Source organism: Microcaecilia unicolor, chromosome 9 (assembly GCF_901765095.1).
Source record: "Microcaecilia unicolor chromosome 9, aMicUni1.1, whole genome shotgun sequence".
Taxonomy (NCBI): domain Eukaryota; kingdom Metazoa; phylum Chordata; class Amphibia; order Gymnophiona; family Siphonopidae; genus Microcaecilia; species Microcaecilia unicolor.
The window spans coordinates 104,506,515-104,521,763 of NC_044039.1; the positions used below are offsets into that span (position 1 = coordinate 104,506,515).

The 15,249-nt window shown below is 42.4% G+C and overlaps 1 protein-coding gene across 2 annotated transcripts in view; it reads left to right on the forward strand.

Moving 5' to 3' along the window:
• SCFD1 (sec1 family domain containing 1) overlaps positions 1-15,249 on the forward strand; it is a 304,030-nt gene that overhangs the window by 25,835 nt on the left and 262,946 nt on the right. For both annotated transcript variants that reach the window (XM_030214680.1, XM_030214681.1), the window contains 2 exons: positions 3,895-4,017; positions 11,327-11,414. In XM_030214680.1, coding sequence (XP_030070540.1) covers positions 3,895-4,017; positions 11,327-11,414 — 211 coding nt within the window. The remainder of the gene's footprint in view (positions 1-3,894; positions 4,018-11,326; positions 11,415-15,249) is intronic.

Genomic DNA, 15,249 nt, shown 5'->3' on the forward strand with positions numbered 1-15,249 from the left:
CAAGACATGTATTTTGACTTCATTCTAATATGCCCATGGTTGGGGACCCCATCCTAGAGGGTTTTTGGAAGCTACCTTGTTACATAGGGCTTGGTCTTGGCCAAATGGGAGGCCCAGAAAGGCATTCTCTGGAGCATCTGGCTCTTTGGTAGGCTCTACCCATTACCGTGTGAAGAACTATACAGGTTGCTCTGTCTACCAAGGTGGATGCCTTGGTTATGGCATGACCAAGAAGATGATGATATTGGTTGATCGGGCTTCGGTGCTGAAGGGATAGCCATTACAAGAAAGCGGAACAGATCCTTAAGCAAGCCTTTGCTGCTTGTACCCAGTTATGCTGGTTTCAGCAATTGCTGAAGTCTTTAGAGGTGGCTCACCTAGAGTGGAGATGGCTTTCCTAACAAATGCTCTTTATAATCTTGTATGCATCTTCGCCCAGTCTGTGGCCTCGGTAGTGATTGCCCATAGGTACTTGTGGCTGATATGGCTTTAAAGCTGTGGTTAATTAAGCCGACTTTCAGGGGTGAATTACTCTTTGAATATTTGGAGAAGCTGATAAAGGAGCTAGGTGGGGCTAGGCCTCGGACTTCCTGAGAGCCGTCCTTGCCTTGGGGGGAGGGGGGGAGGTCCAGGGTGAAGAAAAGGTGCTGCTTCCACTTTGGCAGGTGATCCTCAGGTCCTCCAGTGTTGGTGAAGACTCATTAAGTTTTGCTTTTTTGTGGTACCCAGAGGGTGAGGGACTCTGAGAGTCTCGATCTCAGCGGTTGTTAAGGGACCCCAATTAGGGTTAGCTGGGCCCCTCTGTAGGTGTCATGCTTTCTCTGTTTTACCATAAGTGGACCTGTATTGCTTCCGACTAGTGGAGTTTGAAGGTGGTATAACAGGATATGCTCTGGAATTCACTGAGTTTGTTTCTGACATATTTATGGCATCGCCTATGGTTTACCAAACAAAAGAGAGTCAGTAGAGGCTTCCCTCCACTGATTACTTTAGCCGAGGGGGTGGAGGAGGTTGTCCCTCAAGAAGAGAGGAAGAGGAGATATTCCATCTTTTTTATGGTCCTCAAGAAAGGCAGCTTCTATAGACCCATTCTAGATCTCAAGGAGGTCAATGGCTCCCTTCGGGTTCTGCATTTCTGTATGGAAACTCTGAGGTCAATAATCACCTCGGTCAGGCTGGATCTGACCTTCCTGGATCTGGCAGAGGCCTATCTCCATATTACCGTCAAGGAGTCTCATAAGTGCTTTCTGTGTTTCCAAGTTCATGGTGGTAGTTGTGGCATATATCTGCAGACAATGGATTCGAGTGCATCCGTTCTTGTACAGCTGGTTTATCTAGACTGACTTGGCAGTCTTGAGGGCAGATAGAGTGAAGGTGATTTCATCTGATCAAGTGTCTGGGCTGCTCGGGAGGCTACTTGTGACTGGGATTACTTGCAGTTACTCAGATCCATGGAAGTAACCTTGGAGGTGGTGCCATGAGCAAGGGCTCGTATGCACTTGATCCAAAGGGCGTTGGTCTCTCGGGTTTGGCTTTTAGGTCCTAGAACTTCCAAGGTACGTCTCCCCTTTCAGGAACCCTGGGTCAGAGACTGACTTAATGGGATAATCCCTACCATCTCCTCAAGGGAATAGTGAATAATGTTGACTACAGATGTGAACCTGGGTTGGGCCACAAAAGTACGGTGAACATAAGAATAGCCATACTGGGTCAGACCAATGGTCCATCTAGCCCGGTATCCTGCTTCCAATAATGGCCAATCCAGGTCACAGGTACCTGGCAGAAACCCAATTAGTAGCAGCAATCCATGCTACCAGTCCTGGGTCAAGCAGTGGCTTCCCCCATGTCCATCTCAATAACGGACTATGGACTTTTCCTCTAGGAACTTGTCCAAACTTTTTTTAAACCTAGATATAATAACTGCTGTTACACATCCTTTGGCAGCGAGTTCCAGAGCTTGACTATTCTTTGAGTGAAAAAATATTTCCTCCTGTTTGTTTTAAAAGTATTTCCTTGTAATTTCATTTCCTGGTCTTTGTACTTTCTGAAAGAGTGAAAAATCAATTTACTTTTACCCGTTGTACACCACTCAGGGTTTTATATATCTCAATCATATCCCCCCACCCCCATAGCCATCTCTTTTCCAAGCTGAAGAGCCCTAAACTCTTTAGCCTTCCTCATATGGGAGGAGTTCCATCGATTTTATCATTTTGGTTGCTCCTCTTTGAACCTTTTCTAATTCTGCTATATCTTTTTTGAGATACAGAGACCAGAATTGAATGCAATACTCAAGGTGAGGTCACACCATGGTTCATGGTTTTATTTTTCATCACTTTCCTAATAATTCTTAGCATCACTCGTCGTTCCGATTTCCATATCATGTTAAATAGCACCAGTCACAATACGGATCCCTGAGGCACTCCACTATTCACCCTCCTCCATTGAGAAAAATGCCTATTTAACCCTACCCTCTGGTTTCTGTCCAGTAACCAATTCCTAATCCATAGAAGGACATTGCCCTTATCACATGACTTTTTAATTTTCTCAGGAGTCACCCATGAGGAAGTTTATCAAAAGCTTTCTGAAAATCTAGATACACTACTTCAGCCGGCTTACCTTTATCCACATGTTTATTCGTGCCTTCAAAGAAATGAAGCAAATTGGTGAGACAAGACTTCCCTTGGCTGAACCCATGCTGACTCTGTCCCATTAAATCATGTTTGTCTATGTGTTCTGTAATTTTATTCTTTATAATAATTTCCACTATTTTACCCACACTGAAGTCAGGCTTACCGGTCTGTAATTTTCCGGATCACCCTTGGAACCCTTTTTAAAAATAGGCATTATATTGGCCAGTCTTCAGGTACTATGAACAACTTTAATGACAGGTTACAGATCACTAACAGCAGTTTGTTCAGTACCCTGCGGTGTATGCCATCAGGCCCAGGTGATTTGTCCCTCTTTAACTTATTGATTTGGCTCAGTACGTCTTTCAGGTTCACCAAGATTTCTTTGAGTTTCTTCACATCATCACCCTTGAAAACCATTTCCAGTACAGGTAGATCTCTTACATGTTGTTCTGTAAAGATAGAGCAAAGAATTCATTCAGTCCCTCCGCTATGGCCTTGTCCTACCTGAGCAAAATCTAACAGTCCCACAGATTCCCTCACAGGCTTTCTGCCTCTGATATACCTGAAAAAGGTGTTACTTTGAGTTTTTGTCTCCACGGCAAGTATTTCTTCATATTCTCTTTTAGCCTTTTTTATCAGTACTTTGCATGTAGCTTATGTTACTTCTTATTTATTTTCATTAAAATTCTTTTTCCATTCTTTGAAGGATGCTCTTTTCGCTCTTATAGCCTTTTTCACTTCACCTTTTTACCATGCTGGCTGTTATTTGTTCTTCTTTTCACCTTTGTTAATAATGGAATACATCTGGTCTGAGCTTCCACAATGGTATTTTTAAACAGCGTCCATGCCTGATTTAAAGTTTTGATCTCGTAATATATGCTGCAGTTGTTTTGATGGGATCTTTAAATTGGTGAGTGGCAAATTGGACCTAGTCCTGCTCTGGCAGTGGCATACTGGAGAATTCCAGGCTGCACCAAATCTTACACCAGTGATGTCACTGGAATAGTTTAGTAGTTCTACCTTCATCTGCTGGATTAACCTTTTTGGTCCAGCATTTATGGCTTTCAATTTGAGCTTCAACAAAGAGGAGCATTCAGGTTAGAAGAATCTTGGGCATCAGTGACTTGGCATTTAGGATTTGTCGAGTCCTGATAATATGCATATATGTAAATCATTTTTAAAAAAGATTTGTGTGTAATATGTTCATTTATGTTTGCTGATATTACATGCTGTACTTTTTTTTTTTTTTTTTTTTAATTTGTAGGACCTTCGAAACCAACTTTATGAAAATTACTATCTAAACTTTATTTCTGCAATTTCAAGAAGCAAACTGGAGGACATTGCGAGTGCAGCATTGGGAGCGAGTGCAGTATCCCAGGTGGCAAAGGTTAGAGCATTCTGTGGGTTCTGACATTGATATAGGTTTTTGCTTCTGGTTGCTTTTGCTTAGCTACTGTTTTCCATAAAGAAAATTCTCCACCTTGACAGAGCATTTCTTCTACTAATTATGCTATAGATAGGATGCTCAGTGGAATTTATATCGTATCTTTTTTAGAATTATTTTAATTTCAGATATGTTTTTTATAACTTGACTAATATACATGGAGATTGGTGGTTAAAAAAAAGCTTTCCTTTGTAAGTTGTACTGCTGAATGATCATTCAAACTAATATGACTTTTGCTCTGAGATTCCAGGACATGTATAGTCATAAGCTCCTTCTGCAAACTCATTGCTTGTGTTGCTGATTGTGGGACTAATTTTATTTTCAGCATCTTTCTGGCTGTATTTGTTAATAATTAATTCACAGGATCATTTACTCAGAGTTACCAAGGTACCCAGTTCCAGGAGGGAGACTCTTTGGCCAGTCCTGGTTTTAAACTTACATCCCAAAGTAGAGTGGTATTTGTAGTTCCTGATTTTACTCATTGAAATCAGTGCTGCAGGTCCCATAATGCATCAGAATGAGGTTAGAAGAAATCCAGGATTGGGCTGAAATTTCCCTCCTGGAACTAAGTAACTTAAAAACTCTGTTTATTAACAGTGTGCGTTAATAACATTGATGCATGTTATTTGCCACAAGGCCCATTCAGGGTGTGAATTAAGCTTTTGCCTATGGAGGAGACCAGAAATAAATTACATTAACTATATCATGTTTAAAAAAAAAAAGGAATTATTCCCTCAGGGATCAAATTTAATCTAATTTTTACTGAGTTGACTTGCAGGATCCCTCTCACTGGCAATGGTGAAATCAGTTGCATACCCTTATGCTGTGGGAGGCTATAGGTAGACCACCTTATCTAAAAACTTTTTGGAAATGTGGTCTACCTATGTTCAGTCTCTTAGTCCAAGAGTTCGGAGTTTAGTTTTGAACAAGCTACATCTTGTGCCTTCATAATTATTTCTTACAGAAGCTGTATTCTCCTGTGGACATAGTCCTCTAGGGTCCCCTGGGGTAAGGGGGGATAGGGCTAGGGAAGGAGGGGAAGGGTGGGGGCTGGAGGTGGGTGGGTACCAGAGATGATATGGGTCGGGGTGGGCGTGGGTGGAGGCTATAAGAGTCAAAGCCTCCCTCCCCCTTTGTGGTTATATATTGTTAAACTGTCTGTAATTTGTTCTCCTTCAAGGATGCTCTTTGTATCAGTTTTGCTGCTGTTTGCGTTATATTTGTTAACAGTTCTTTGTGTTATTTCTTGCGATTGTTTGGATTGAATTTTGTATCCTTGTAATTCTGAGTACATTTTTCTAATAAAATATATTTGAATTGATCTCATTTTTACCTCAGTCTGTAGTTTGATAAACTGCAGTTTTGTTACTTCCTTAAATGATTTCAAATGATTGTTTTAGAAAGAGAAAACTACAGTCATTTTACTTCAAGGGGTCATGTGCTAACATCGTTAATGTGTGTTATTTGCCGCAGGGACCTATTTTATACTTTCTGACACCTATTTTGTACGCTTTAAGGGCTTATGAGCTAATTCTGAGTTAATCAGCATTCAGTAATGTGGACATGCTAACTAATTAGCACAGGAATGCCCACTCTCTGTCCCCCAGACACGCTCCCCTGTGCGATAAAATAAAACAAAATTTTTAGCACAGATCACAAAGTTACAGCAGGACACTTGAGCTTGTCCTGTGGTAAGCAGTTTATAGCATTGATGTTGGAATTTGTATGGGTTCATTTCTTTTTTTTTTTTTTTCTTTTTCTGGGACTCTGTCATCCTTAACTGACCTAAGTGGCTGTCTTGTTACCTGTTTACATTTACTTGACTCCTAAAGCAGAATTGTCGGGCATTGCAGAGATCAGGCATCCAGGGAGGGAGACTGTTACCACTAGTGTAGCAACCTCTACTAGCCAACAAGTGTCACTGAGAGTATGCTTCAGAGGTGGCATTCCTCCAGCCTTTGGGTTGGTAAGGTTTCTCTTTGCAACCTTGGGCATATCTGAGGGTGAAAATGCTGTGTGTTGGGGGGGAGGGGGGTAGAATGGTTAGAGCAAAATACATGTTAATTTACATATATTTGTTGTAGTCTCACTTTTATAATTAAGGGCCCTGTTTACTAAGCTGCACTGTAGGCATGCAAACCTTTTACCTTGCCCTAACGATAGACACCCATTATATTCTTATGGGTGTCTCTATTATTAGCGCGCGCTAAAACGTTTGCATGCCTACAGCATGCTTAATAAACGGAGCCCTAAGAGAGGTAAGGTGAAATTAGGTCTTACCTGCTAATTTTCTTTCCTCTAGTGCAAAGGCACCCAAGGCTCCCGTCTTGTCACGGGAGCCAAGGCACAAAGCTGCCAATACCGGAGACAGCAGCACAGGGGGAGGGACCCGGCTAAGCAGGTTTGACACCCCAAGGGGGAAGACTGGGCCCCACTGGACTCACACCCCCCGAAGTACCTTTTTATTTTTAAACCACACTCAGGCTTCTGAACCAATTAACAGGAAATACTCCCTATTTATTATTCTTTTTTTTTTTTAATTTTTTTTTTTAAGACCTCACCAGACTAGTAAGACTGCACAGGCTGTACTTCTACCCTCTGCTGGAGACTGAGAAATACTGGCTAGTTGGGGTTCTGCACAGGTTATATATACAATTTTCAAAGTTCAGTGTTTCTCAGTCTCCCTCTGCTGGTAGGAGTGCATAACCCAAGCGTCTTGACCGGTCTGGAGGGTCGCTGAGGAATATAAAAGTATTAGCTTCTAAACACATTCTTTATTGTAAAGGTGAAACTTAGTATCTTGTGGTTCTAATGCTATGAACTTATGTTCCTGCAAATGCTTGGAATTTGTTTTCAAAAACATAGGCTTTGAGCATGTCTACTGAAAAGTCAGAAAACCATCATTTCAACTGAAAACAAATGTGGCCATCTCGGGAAAAGGTGGCTAAAGTAATCAGAAACAAAAAAATGATAAACCTTGCTTTCTCTACCTCACCACCTCTCCCTCCACTAGTCCGTTCCCCTCTCTCTCCTTCCCCTCATTCCCTTTCCTCCTTTCCTGAAGTTACTATTGAGGAAACTACACTTCTCCTTTCTTCCTCAAAATGTACCACCTGTTCCTCTGATCCCATTCCTACCCACCTTAATGCCATCTCTCCTGCTCTTATTCCTTTTATCTGTCACATTCTCAACCTCTCACTTTCCACTGCGACTGTCCCTGCTGCCTTTAAACATGCTGTGGTCACACCTCTCCTTAAGAAGCCTTCACTCGACCTTACTTGTCCCTCTAATTACTGACCCATCTCCCTCCTTCCTTTTCTCTCCAAATTACTTGAGCGTGCTGTTCACCGCCACTGCCTTGAGTTTCTCTCCTCACATGCTATTCTTGACCCACTACAATCTGGTTTTCGCCCTCTCCACTCAACCGAAACTGCGCTTACTAAAGTCTCCAATGACCTATTACTGGCTAAATCCAGAGGTCAATATTCCATCCTCATTCTTCTTGATCTTTCCGCTGCTTTTGACACTGTCGATCACAGCATACTTCTCGATACCCTGTCCTCACTTGGATTCCAGGGCTCTGTCCTTTCCTGGTTCTCTTCCTACCTCTCCCTCCGCACCTTTAGTGTTCACTCTGGTGGATCCTCTTCTACTTCTATCCCTCTGCCTGTCGGCGTACCTCAGGGTTCTGTTCTTGGTCCCCTCCTCTTTTCTCTCTACACTTCTTCCCTTGGTTCATTAATCTCATCCCATGGCTTTTCCTACCATCTCTATGCTGATGACTCCCAAATCTACCTTTCTACCCCTGATATCTCACCTTGCATCCAAACCAAAGTTTCAGCGTGCTTGTCTGACATTGCTGTCTGGATGTCTCAACACCACCTGAAATTGAATATGACCAAAACCGAGCTTCTCATTTTCCCCCCCAAACCCACCTCCCCGCTTTTCTATTTCTGTTGATGGCTCTCTCATTCTCCCTGTCTCCTCAGCTCGAAACCTTGGGGTCATCTTTGACTTTTCTCTCTCCTTCTCTGCTCATATCCAGCAGATTGCCAAGACCTGTCGTTTCTTTCTTTACAACATCCGTAAAATCCGCCCCTTTCTTTCCGAGCACTCTACCAAAACCCTCATCCACACCCTTGTCACCTCTCGTTTAGACTACTGCAATCTGCTTCTTGCTGGCCTCCCACTTAGTCACCTCTCCCCTCTCCAGTCGGTTCAAAACTCTGCTGCCCGTCTCGTCTTCCGCCAGGGTCGCTTTACTCATACTACCCCTCTCCTCAAGACCCTTCACTGGCTCCCTATCCGTTTTTGCATCCTGTTCAAACTTCTTCTACTAACCTATAAATGTACTCACTCTGCTGCTCCCCAGTATCTCTCCACACTCGTCCTTCCCTACACCCCTTCCCGTGCACTCCGCTCCATGGATAAATCCTTCTTATCTGTTCCCTTCTCCACTACTGCCAACTCCAGACTTCGCGCCTTCTGTCTCGCTGCACCCTATGCCTGGAATAAACTTCCTGAGCCCCTACGTCTTGCCCCATCCTTGGCCACCTTTAAATCTAGACTGAAAGCCCACCTCTTTAACATTGCTTTTGACTCATAACCACTCGCCTCCACCTACCCTCCTCTCTTCCTTCCCGTTCACATTAATTGATTTGATTTGCTTACTTTATTTTTATTTTTTTTTTTGTCTATTAGATTGTAAGCTCTTTGAGCAGGGACTGTCTTCTATGTTTGTGCAGCGCTGCGTACGCCTTGTAGCGCTATAGAAATGCTAAATAGTAGTAGTAGGTTTTAATGAATTGTATTAGAGCAAACAATTCTTAAGGCAGGCAGGTTGGCTGCAATACGCAAAACCTGTATGACACAGTGGCCCTCGCGGACAGAAGCTCATTTGCTCCATATTGACTCCATATTGGCACCATAACTGCACTCTGGTTGTTATGGGGGGTTTTGTGTTGTATCCAGAGCTCAAGCAACAAGAAGGAAAAAACCAACCCTTCATGCCTTAAAAGATGTGGATACCTACAGAACACAAGAAATACGGCATTGGTACTCATGTTTGGCTTGCTGTGTATTAGGTGCTATCCTTGGATTTTTTAAAAAGTGTTGTTTTGTAAAGTTACCCACCGTGGGCCTTGCGTTCTGTGGTGGCCTGTGACCTTGTGCCCGCTTTTCTGCAATTTGTATTGGAACAGACCAGAAGGGAATTTTTTTTTTTTTTTTAGGGGAAAGGGAAATGGGACTTGATATTCCGCCTTTCTGTGGTATTTTACAACTACATTCAAAGCGGTTTACATATATACAGGTACTTATTTTGTACCTGGGGCAATGGAGAGTTAAGTGACTTGCCCACAGTCACAAGGAGCTGCAGTGGGAATGGAACCCAGTTCCCCAGGATCAAAGTCCGCTGCACTAACCACTAGGCTACTCCTACTGACTGGGCCTCATGAATGGAACAAACTACCTTTGGGAATTAAAAATCAAACTTACTTGACCTCATTTAAGTACCAGCTGAAGGGCTACCTGCTGGTGTGTCAGGGTTTCTTTGATTTGTCATTTAAATGCTAGTTGCAGGACCACTTGTTCTGTAGTTATTTATTATATGTTATATTTTTCTTTTTTTCTTTGCTTGTTTTCTTATGTATGTAATATTGTTCTCCGCCGTGGATAAGGGTAGACTATGAATAATAAATCTAAACCTAATACAACAGTCCAAACCCCATTCTTTTAAGTGAAAAAAAAAAGTTGCGGACTGCTTATGAATCCATGACATAAAAAAATTAGTAATTTCCAACATTTTGGATCTTCTACTTTAGTCATCTTTTCCCAGAGATGGTTACGAATGGATGATTTAGGAATCTAAGGGATCCTTTTACTAAGCTACGTAAGCGTCTACACGCACCCAACGTGCGCCAAAATGGAGTTACCACCCGGCTACCGCGTGGCTCTTGCAGTAATTTCATTTTTGGCACGTGTCCGAAAAATAAATTTTATTTTCAGACGCGTATTGGATGCGTGCCAAGTGGCATTTGATGCACTCAGGCCATTACCACTTGGTTACCATGTGAGACTTTACCGCTAGGTCAATAGCTGGCGATAAGGTCTCGGACCCAAAATGGACCTGCGGCAGTTTTCATTTTGCTGCACATCCGTTTTCTTCAAAATTAAAAAAAAAAAGGCATTTTTTACATATGCGCTGAAAAATGATTCTGCGTGCATCCAAAACATGCGTCTATTTATTATTTTTATTTGTTGCATTTGTAGCCCACATTTTCCCACCTTTTTGCAGGCTCAATGTGGCTTACATAAAGCCGTAGTGGCTATCACCATTTACGGAATGAGAAATACAAGGTATTATAAGGATTAGAGTACAAACAGTATTAAAATAAATTAAAGTAAGTGTATAAACAGTTCATAACAGGTGTAAGAGATAAGGGAGTAATGCATAATGTTCACTTAGTGACAAAGTAATTGAAGTAAACAGGTATAAAGAGTTCAGTGTTATCTTGTTCTGGTAGACTTTTGAAGTCAGGTCGTTTATGAAGGATCATTATGATAAGTCTTTTTGAACAGGTTGGTCTTTAGTAATTTCTGGAAGGCTATCAAGTTGTGCATTGTTTTTATGGCATTTGGAAGTGCATTCCATAGTTGTGTGCTGATGTAGGCGAAGCTAGATGCATATATTGATTTATATTTCAATCCTTTGCAACTGGGGTAATGGAGGTTCAAGAATGTACGTGATGATCTTTTTGTGTTCCTGGCTGGTAAGTCTATTAGGTCTGACATATATAACGGGGCTTTGCCATGAATAATTTTATGAACCAAGGTACAGAGTTTGAACATAATTCGTTCTTTTAGTGGAAGCTAATGCACTACACTACCACAGGCCATTTTTCAGTGCGCCTTTGTAAAAGGGTCCCTAATACTTTTATGCTGATGTGTGGCTCATTAGTAGCAAGGTAGTAAAGAATTGTGTAGCACCTTTTGTCCAGGCTATCATAGCACACCTCATTTTGCTTTTCAGGAACTTTTTTGTGCAGTCATGTAATAGATGGTTATGTCTTCTGTTCCCAAACTGTGGGTTTCAGGTATATAGCTAACAGTTACAGAGCAACAACAAGGTCTTTTTAATCCAGATGTTGTAAAGTAAGCACGGCTGAATCTTTTTCCATCTCCTATACACCTTTTAAATTGATCTTAATAGTGATGTGTGTAAAGAGCCTAATTCTTTTTTTTTCTTTTTTAGGTGTTTGATCAATATCTCAATTTTATAACCTTAGAAGATGATATGTTCATACTGTGCAATCAGAATAAGGAGGTTGTTTCCTACCGTGGTAGGTGAACCTAGTTTTATATAATTTAAATAAAATAAAAAATGATGTAGTACAGCACATTGTTTTCTTATAACTCTGATTTGAAACCACTGAAAACGTATCCCCTTGTTAAGGCTTTATACATAAAGGGGGAGATTCTATATATGGTGCTTAAAATATTAGCACGGAAAACATTTTTGACTAAGCATATTCTATAAGCTGTGTCTAGATTTAAGCACAGTATATACAATACACTTAGTCGATATCCCAAAACCTAAAACTATGCGCTTCCATTTATAACAGTGAAAATGTGGTGTAAACCCTGATGTGTAGATTTATTCACAGTGAGCCATATTCTGTAACTATGCACGTAAATTTCAGAACACCCATGAAATGCCCATTTCCCTGCCCATAACCACACCCAGTGGCCTGCGGTGACATTTATAGGAGGGGATTCAGTAGACATGCTAAACATTTGTTCAGCAACTAAATCAACAGTCAATCCCTAATTACTATTGATCGAAACCTCACTCTTGATACCCACGTGAAGAACACGACGAAAAAGATGTTCCACACCATGTGGAAACTCAAAAGAGTAAAACCATTCTTCCCGAGATACATCTTCCGCACCCTGGTACAGTCAATGGTAATAAGCCATCTGGATTACTGCAACACACTATATGCGGGCTGCAAAGAACAGACTATCAAAAAACTCCAAACAGCCCAGAACACTGCTGCCAGACTCACATTTTGGAAAAACTAAATATGAAAGTGCAACACCCCTAAGAGAGAAACTGCACTGGCTCCCACTTAAAGAACGCATTGCGTTCAAGATATGTACGATTGTACACAAAATTATTCACGCAGACGCCCCGATCTACATGCTGAACCTAGTGGACCTACCTCCCAGAAACGCCACAAGAACATCCCGCAAATTTCTCAATTTGAACTTCCCCAGCTGTAAAGGACTAAAATACAAGCTGATGCATGCCACTACCTTCTCCTACATGAGCACGCAGATATGGAATGCTCTACCCACAGACCTGAAATCAATTGTCGAAACAAATAACTTTCACAAATCTCTGAAGACATACTTCTTCAACAAGGCCTACAATGAGAGCCAACAGCTTCACTAATTCACTTTCCCAACCCAACCTGTTAGGAAAATCCACTCCTACTATCACCCGCCTAATCACTTCCTCTTTCTTCCCTACTTAATCTCTACACACTACTAACTGTATCTGATGTTCTGTAATGACAATGTCATAACAAAACTATTTAAGCCACATTGAGCCTGCAAATAGGTGGGATAATGTGGGATACAAATGCAATAAATAATAATAATAATAATACTGGCTAAATCAGTAAAATGTTCCACACTCTCCAGTGAAATGGTAATACTACTACTACTACTACTACTTAACATTTCTAGAGTGCTACTAGGGTTACGCAGCGCTGTACAATTTAACAAAGAGAGACAGTCCCTGCTCAAAGAGCTTACAATCTAATAGACAAGTGAACGTTCGGTCCGATAGGGGCAGTCAAATTGGGGCAGTCTGGATTCACTGAACGGTAAGGGTTAGGTGCCGAACGCAGTATTGGGCTTTAAGCAAAGACTTGAAGACGGGCAGGGAGGGGGCTTGGCTTTAAGGGCTCAGGAAGGTTGTTCCAAGCATAGGGTGAGGCGAGGCAGAATGAGCGGAGCCTGGAGTTGGCGGTGGTGGAGAAGGGTACTGAGAGGAGGGATTTATCCTGTGAACGGAGGTTATGGGCGGGAACGTAAGGGGAGATGAGGGTAGAAAGATAGTGAGGGGCAGCAGACTGAGTGCATTTGTAGGTAAGAAGGAGAAGCTTGAATTGAATGCGGTATCTGATCGGAAGCCAGTGAAGTGACTTGAGGAGAGGGGTGATATGAGTATATCGGTTCTGGCGGAATATGAGACGTGCAGCAGAGTTCTGAACAGATTGAAGGGGGGGATAGATGGCTAAGTGGGAGGCCGGTGAGGAGTAAGTTGCAGTAGTCCAGGCGAGAGGTAATGAGAGCGTGGACGAGAGTTCGGGTGGTGTGTTCAGAGAGGAAAGGGCGAATTTTGCTGATGTTAAAGAGGAAGAAGCGACAGGTCTTGGCTATCTGCTGGATATGCGCAGAGAAGGAGAGAGAGGAGTCAAAGATGACTCCGAGGTTGCGGGCAGATGAGACGGGGAGGATGAGGGTGTTATCAACTGAGATAGAAAGTGGAGGAAGAGGAGAAGTGGGTTTTGGTGGAAAGACGATAAGCTCGGTCTTGGACATGTTCAGTTTCAGGTGGCGGTTGGACATCCAGGCAGTAATGTCAGATAAGCAGGCCGATACCTTTGCCTGGGTCTCCGCGGTGATGTCTGGTGTGGAGAGATACAGTTGGGTGTCATCAGCATAGAGATGATACTGGAAACCATGAGATGAGATCAGGGCGCCCAGGGAAGAGGTGTAGATTGAGAAGAGAAGGGGTCCAAGGACAGATCCCTGGGGAACACCAACAGATAAGGGATGGGGGTGGAGGAAGATCCATGAGAGTGAACTTTGAAGGTATGGTGGGAGAGATAGGTGGAGAGCCAGGAGAGGACAGAGCCCTGGAACCCAAATGAGGACAGTGTGGCAAGAAGTAAGTCATGATTGACAGTGTCAAAAGCGGCGGATAGATCGAGGAGGATGAGGATGGAGTAGTGGCCTCTGGATTTGGCAAGGAACAGGTCATTACAGACTTTAGAGAGTGCTGTTTCTGTCGAGTGAAGAGGGCGAAAACCGGATTGTAGCGGATCGAGGATGGCATGAGAGGAGAGAAAATCAAGGCAGCGGCTGTGGACTGCGTGCTCAAGTATCTTGGAGAGGAAGGGTAGGAGGGAGATGGGGCGGTAGTTGGAGGGACAGGTAGGGTCTAGTGATGGTTTTTTGAGGAGTGGCGTGACTACGGCATGCTTGAAGGTGTCGGGGACAGTTGCAGTGGAGAGAGAGAGGTTGAGATATGACAGATGGAGGGGGTGATAGTAGGAGAGATGGTGTTAAGTAAGTTGGTGGGGAAGGGATCAGAGGAACAAGTGGTGCATTTTGAGGAGGAAAGAAGGCGGGCAGTTTCCTCCTCGGAGATATCAGGAAAGGAGGAGAAGGAGGTCTGGGTTGGTTGGTTGAGGGAGAGGGTTGAAGGGTGAAGAAGAGGAGGTGGCTTGGTAGTGAACTCAAGGTTGATCTTTTGCACCTTGTCGCGGAAGTAGTCAGTTAATAATAACTTTATACCACTGAAAATTTTAATATTTTAAAGAAGGGAAACACAAGGAGAGTTCAGTATAGGCTGATCCTTCAGCCGAGCTCATTTATTAGTGAGACTATCTTAATCCTAATAGGGGATATATATATAATAGGAGGTACCTAAAACATTAACAACAAACAGTACTCCTGTTCTATATAAATTACAAAATCTTTATTAGTGAAAACAAACCAGTGCATTAAAAGAATTACCAAATAGTATCCCTGCAACTCACTCACACTGCCATCCACACCAGACTTATACCCTGATCACATATGTAAATCCCACAAAGAACATTGAACATAAACCCAGTTTTTTCAGTCTCTGTGTTTCGTCAGAGCACAATCTCAATAAAGATCAGTCAGTGAGCCCTAAAAAAACAAGGGCACACAAAACCCAGTTCTTAATAATTGTAGCAGATATTGAACATTGCTGATTTTTGTATCCAACAAGTTCTCAAGTGAAGAAAGAAAAAAAACTCCACTGTAATATAAAGCCACTGTTCTTATCCCTGTGATAAAAAAAACCCACAGAGAAACACTGGGAATTACAAAGTCACACAAATCTTCTGTGAT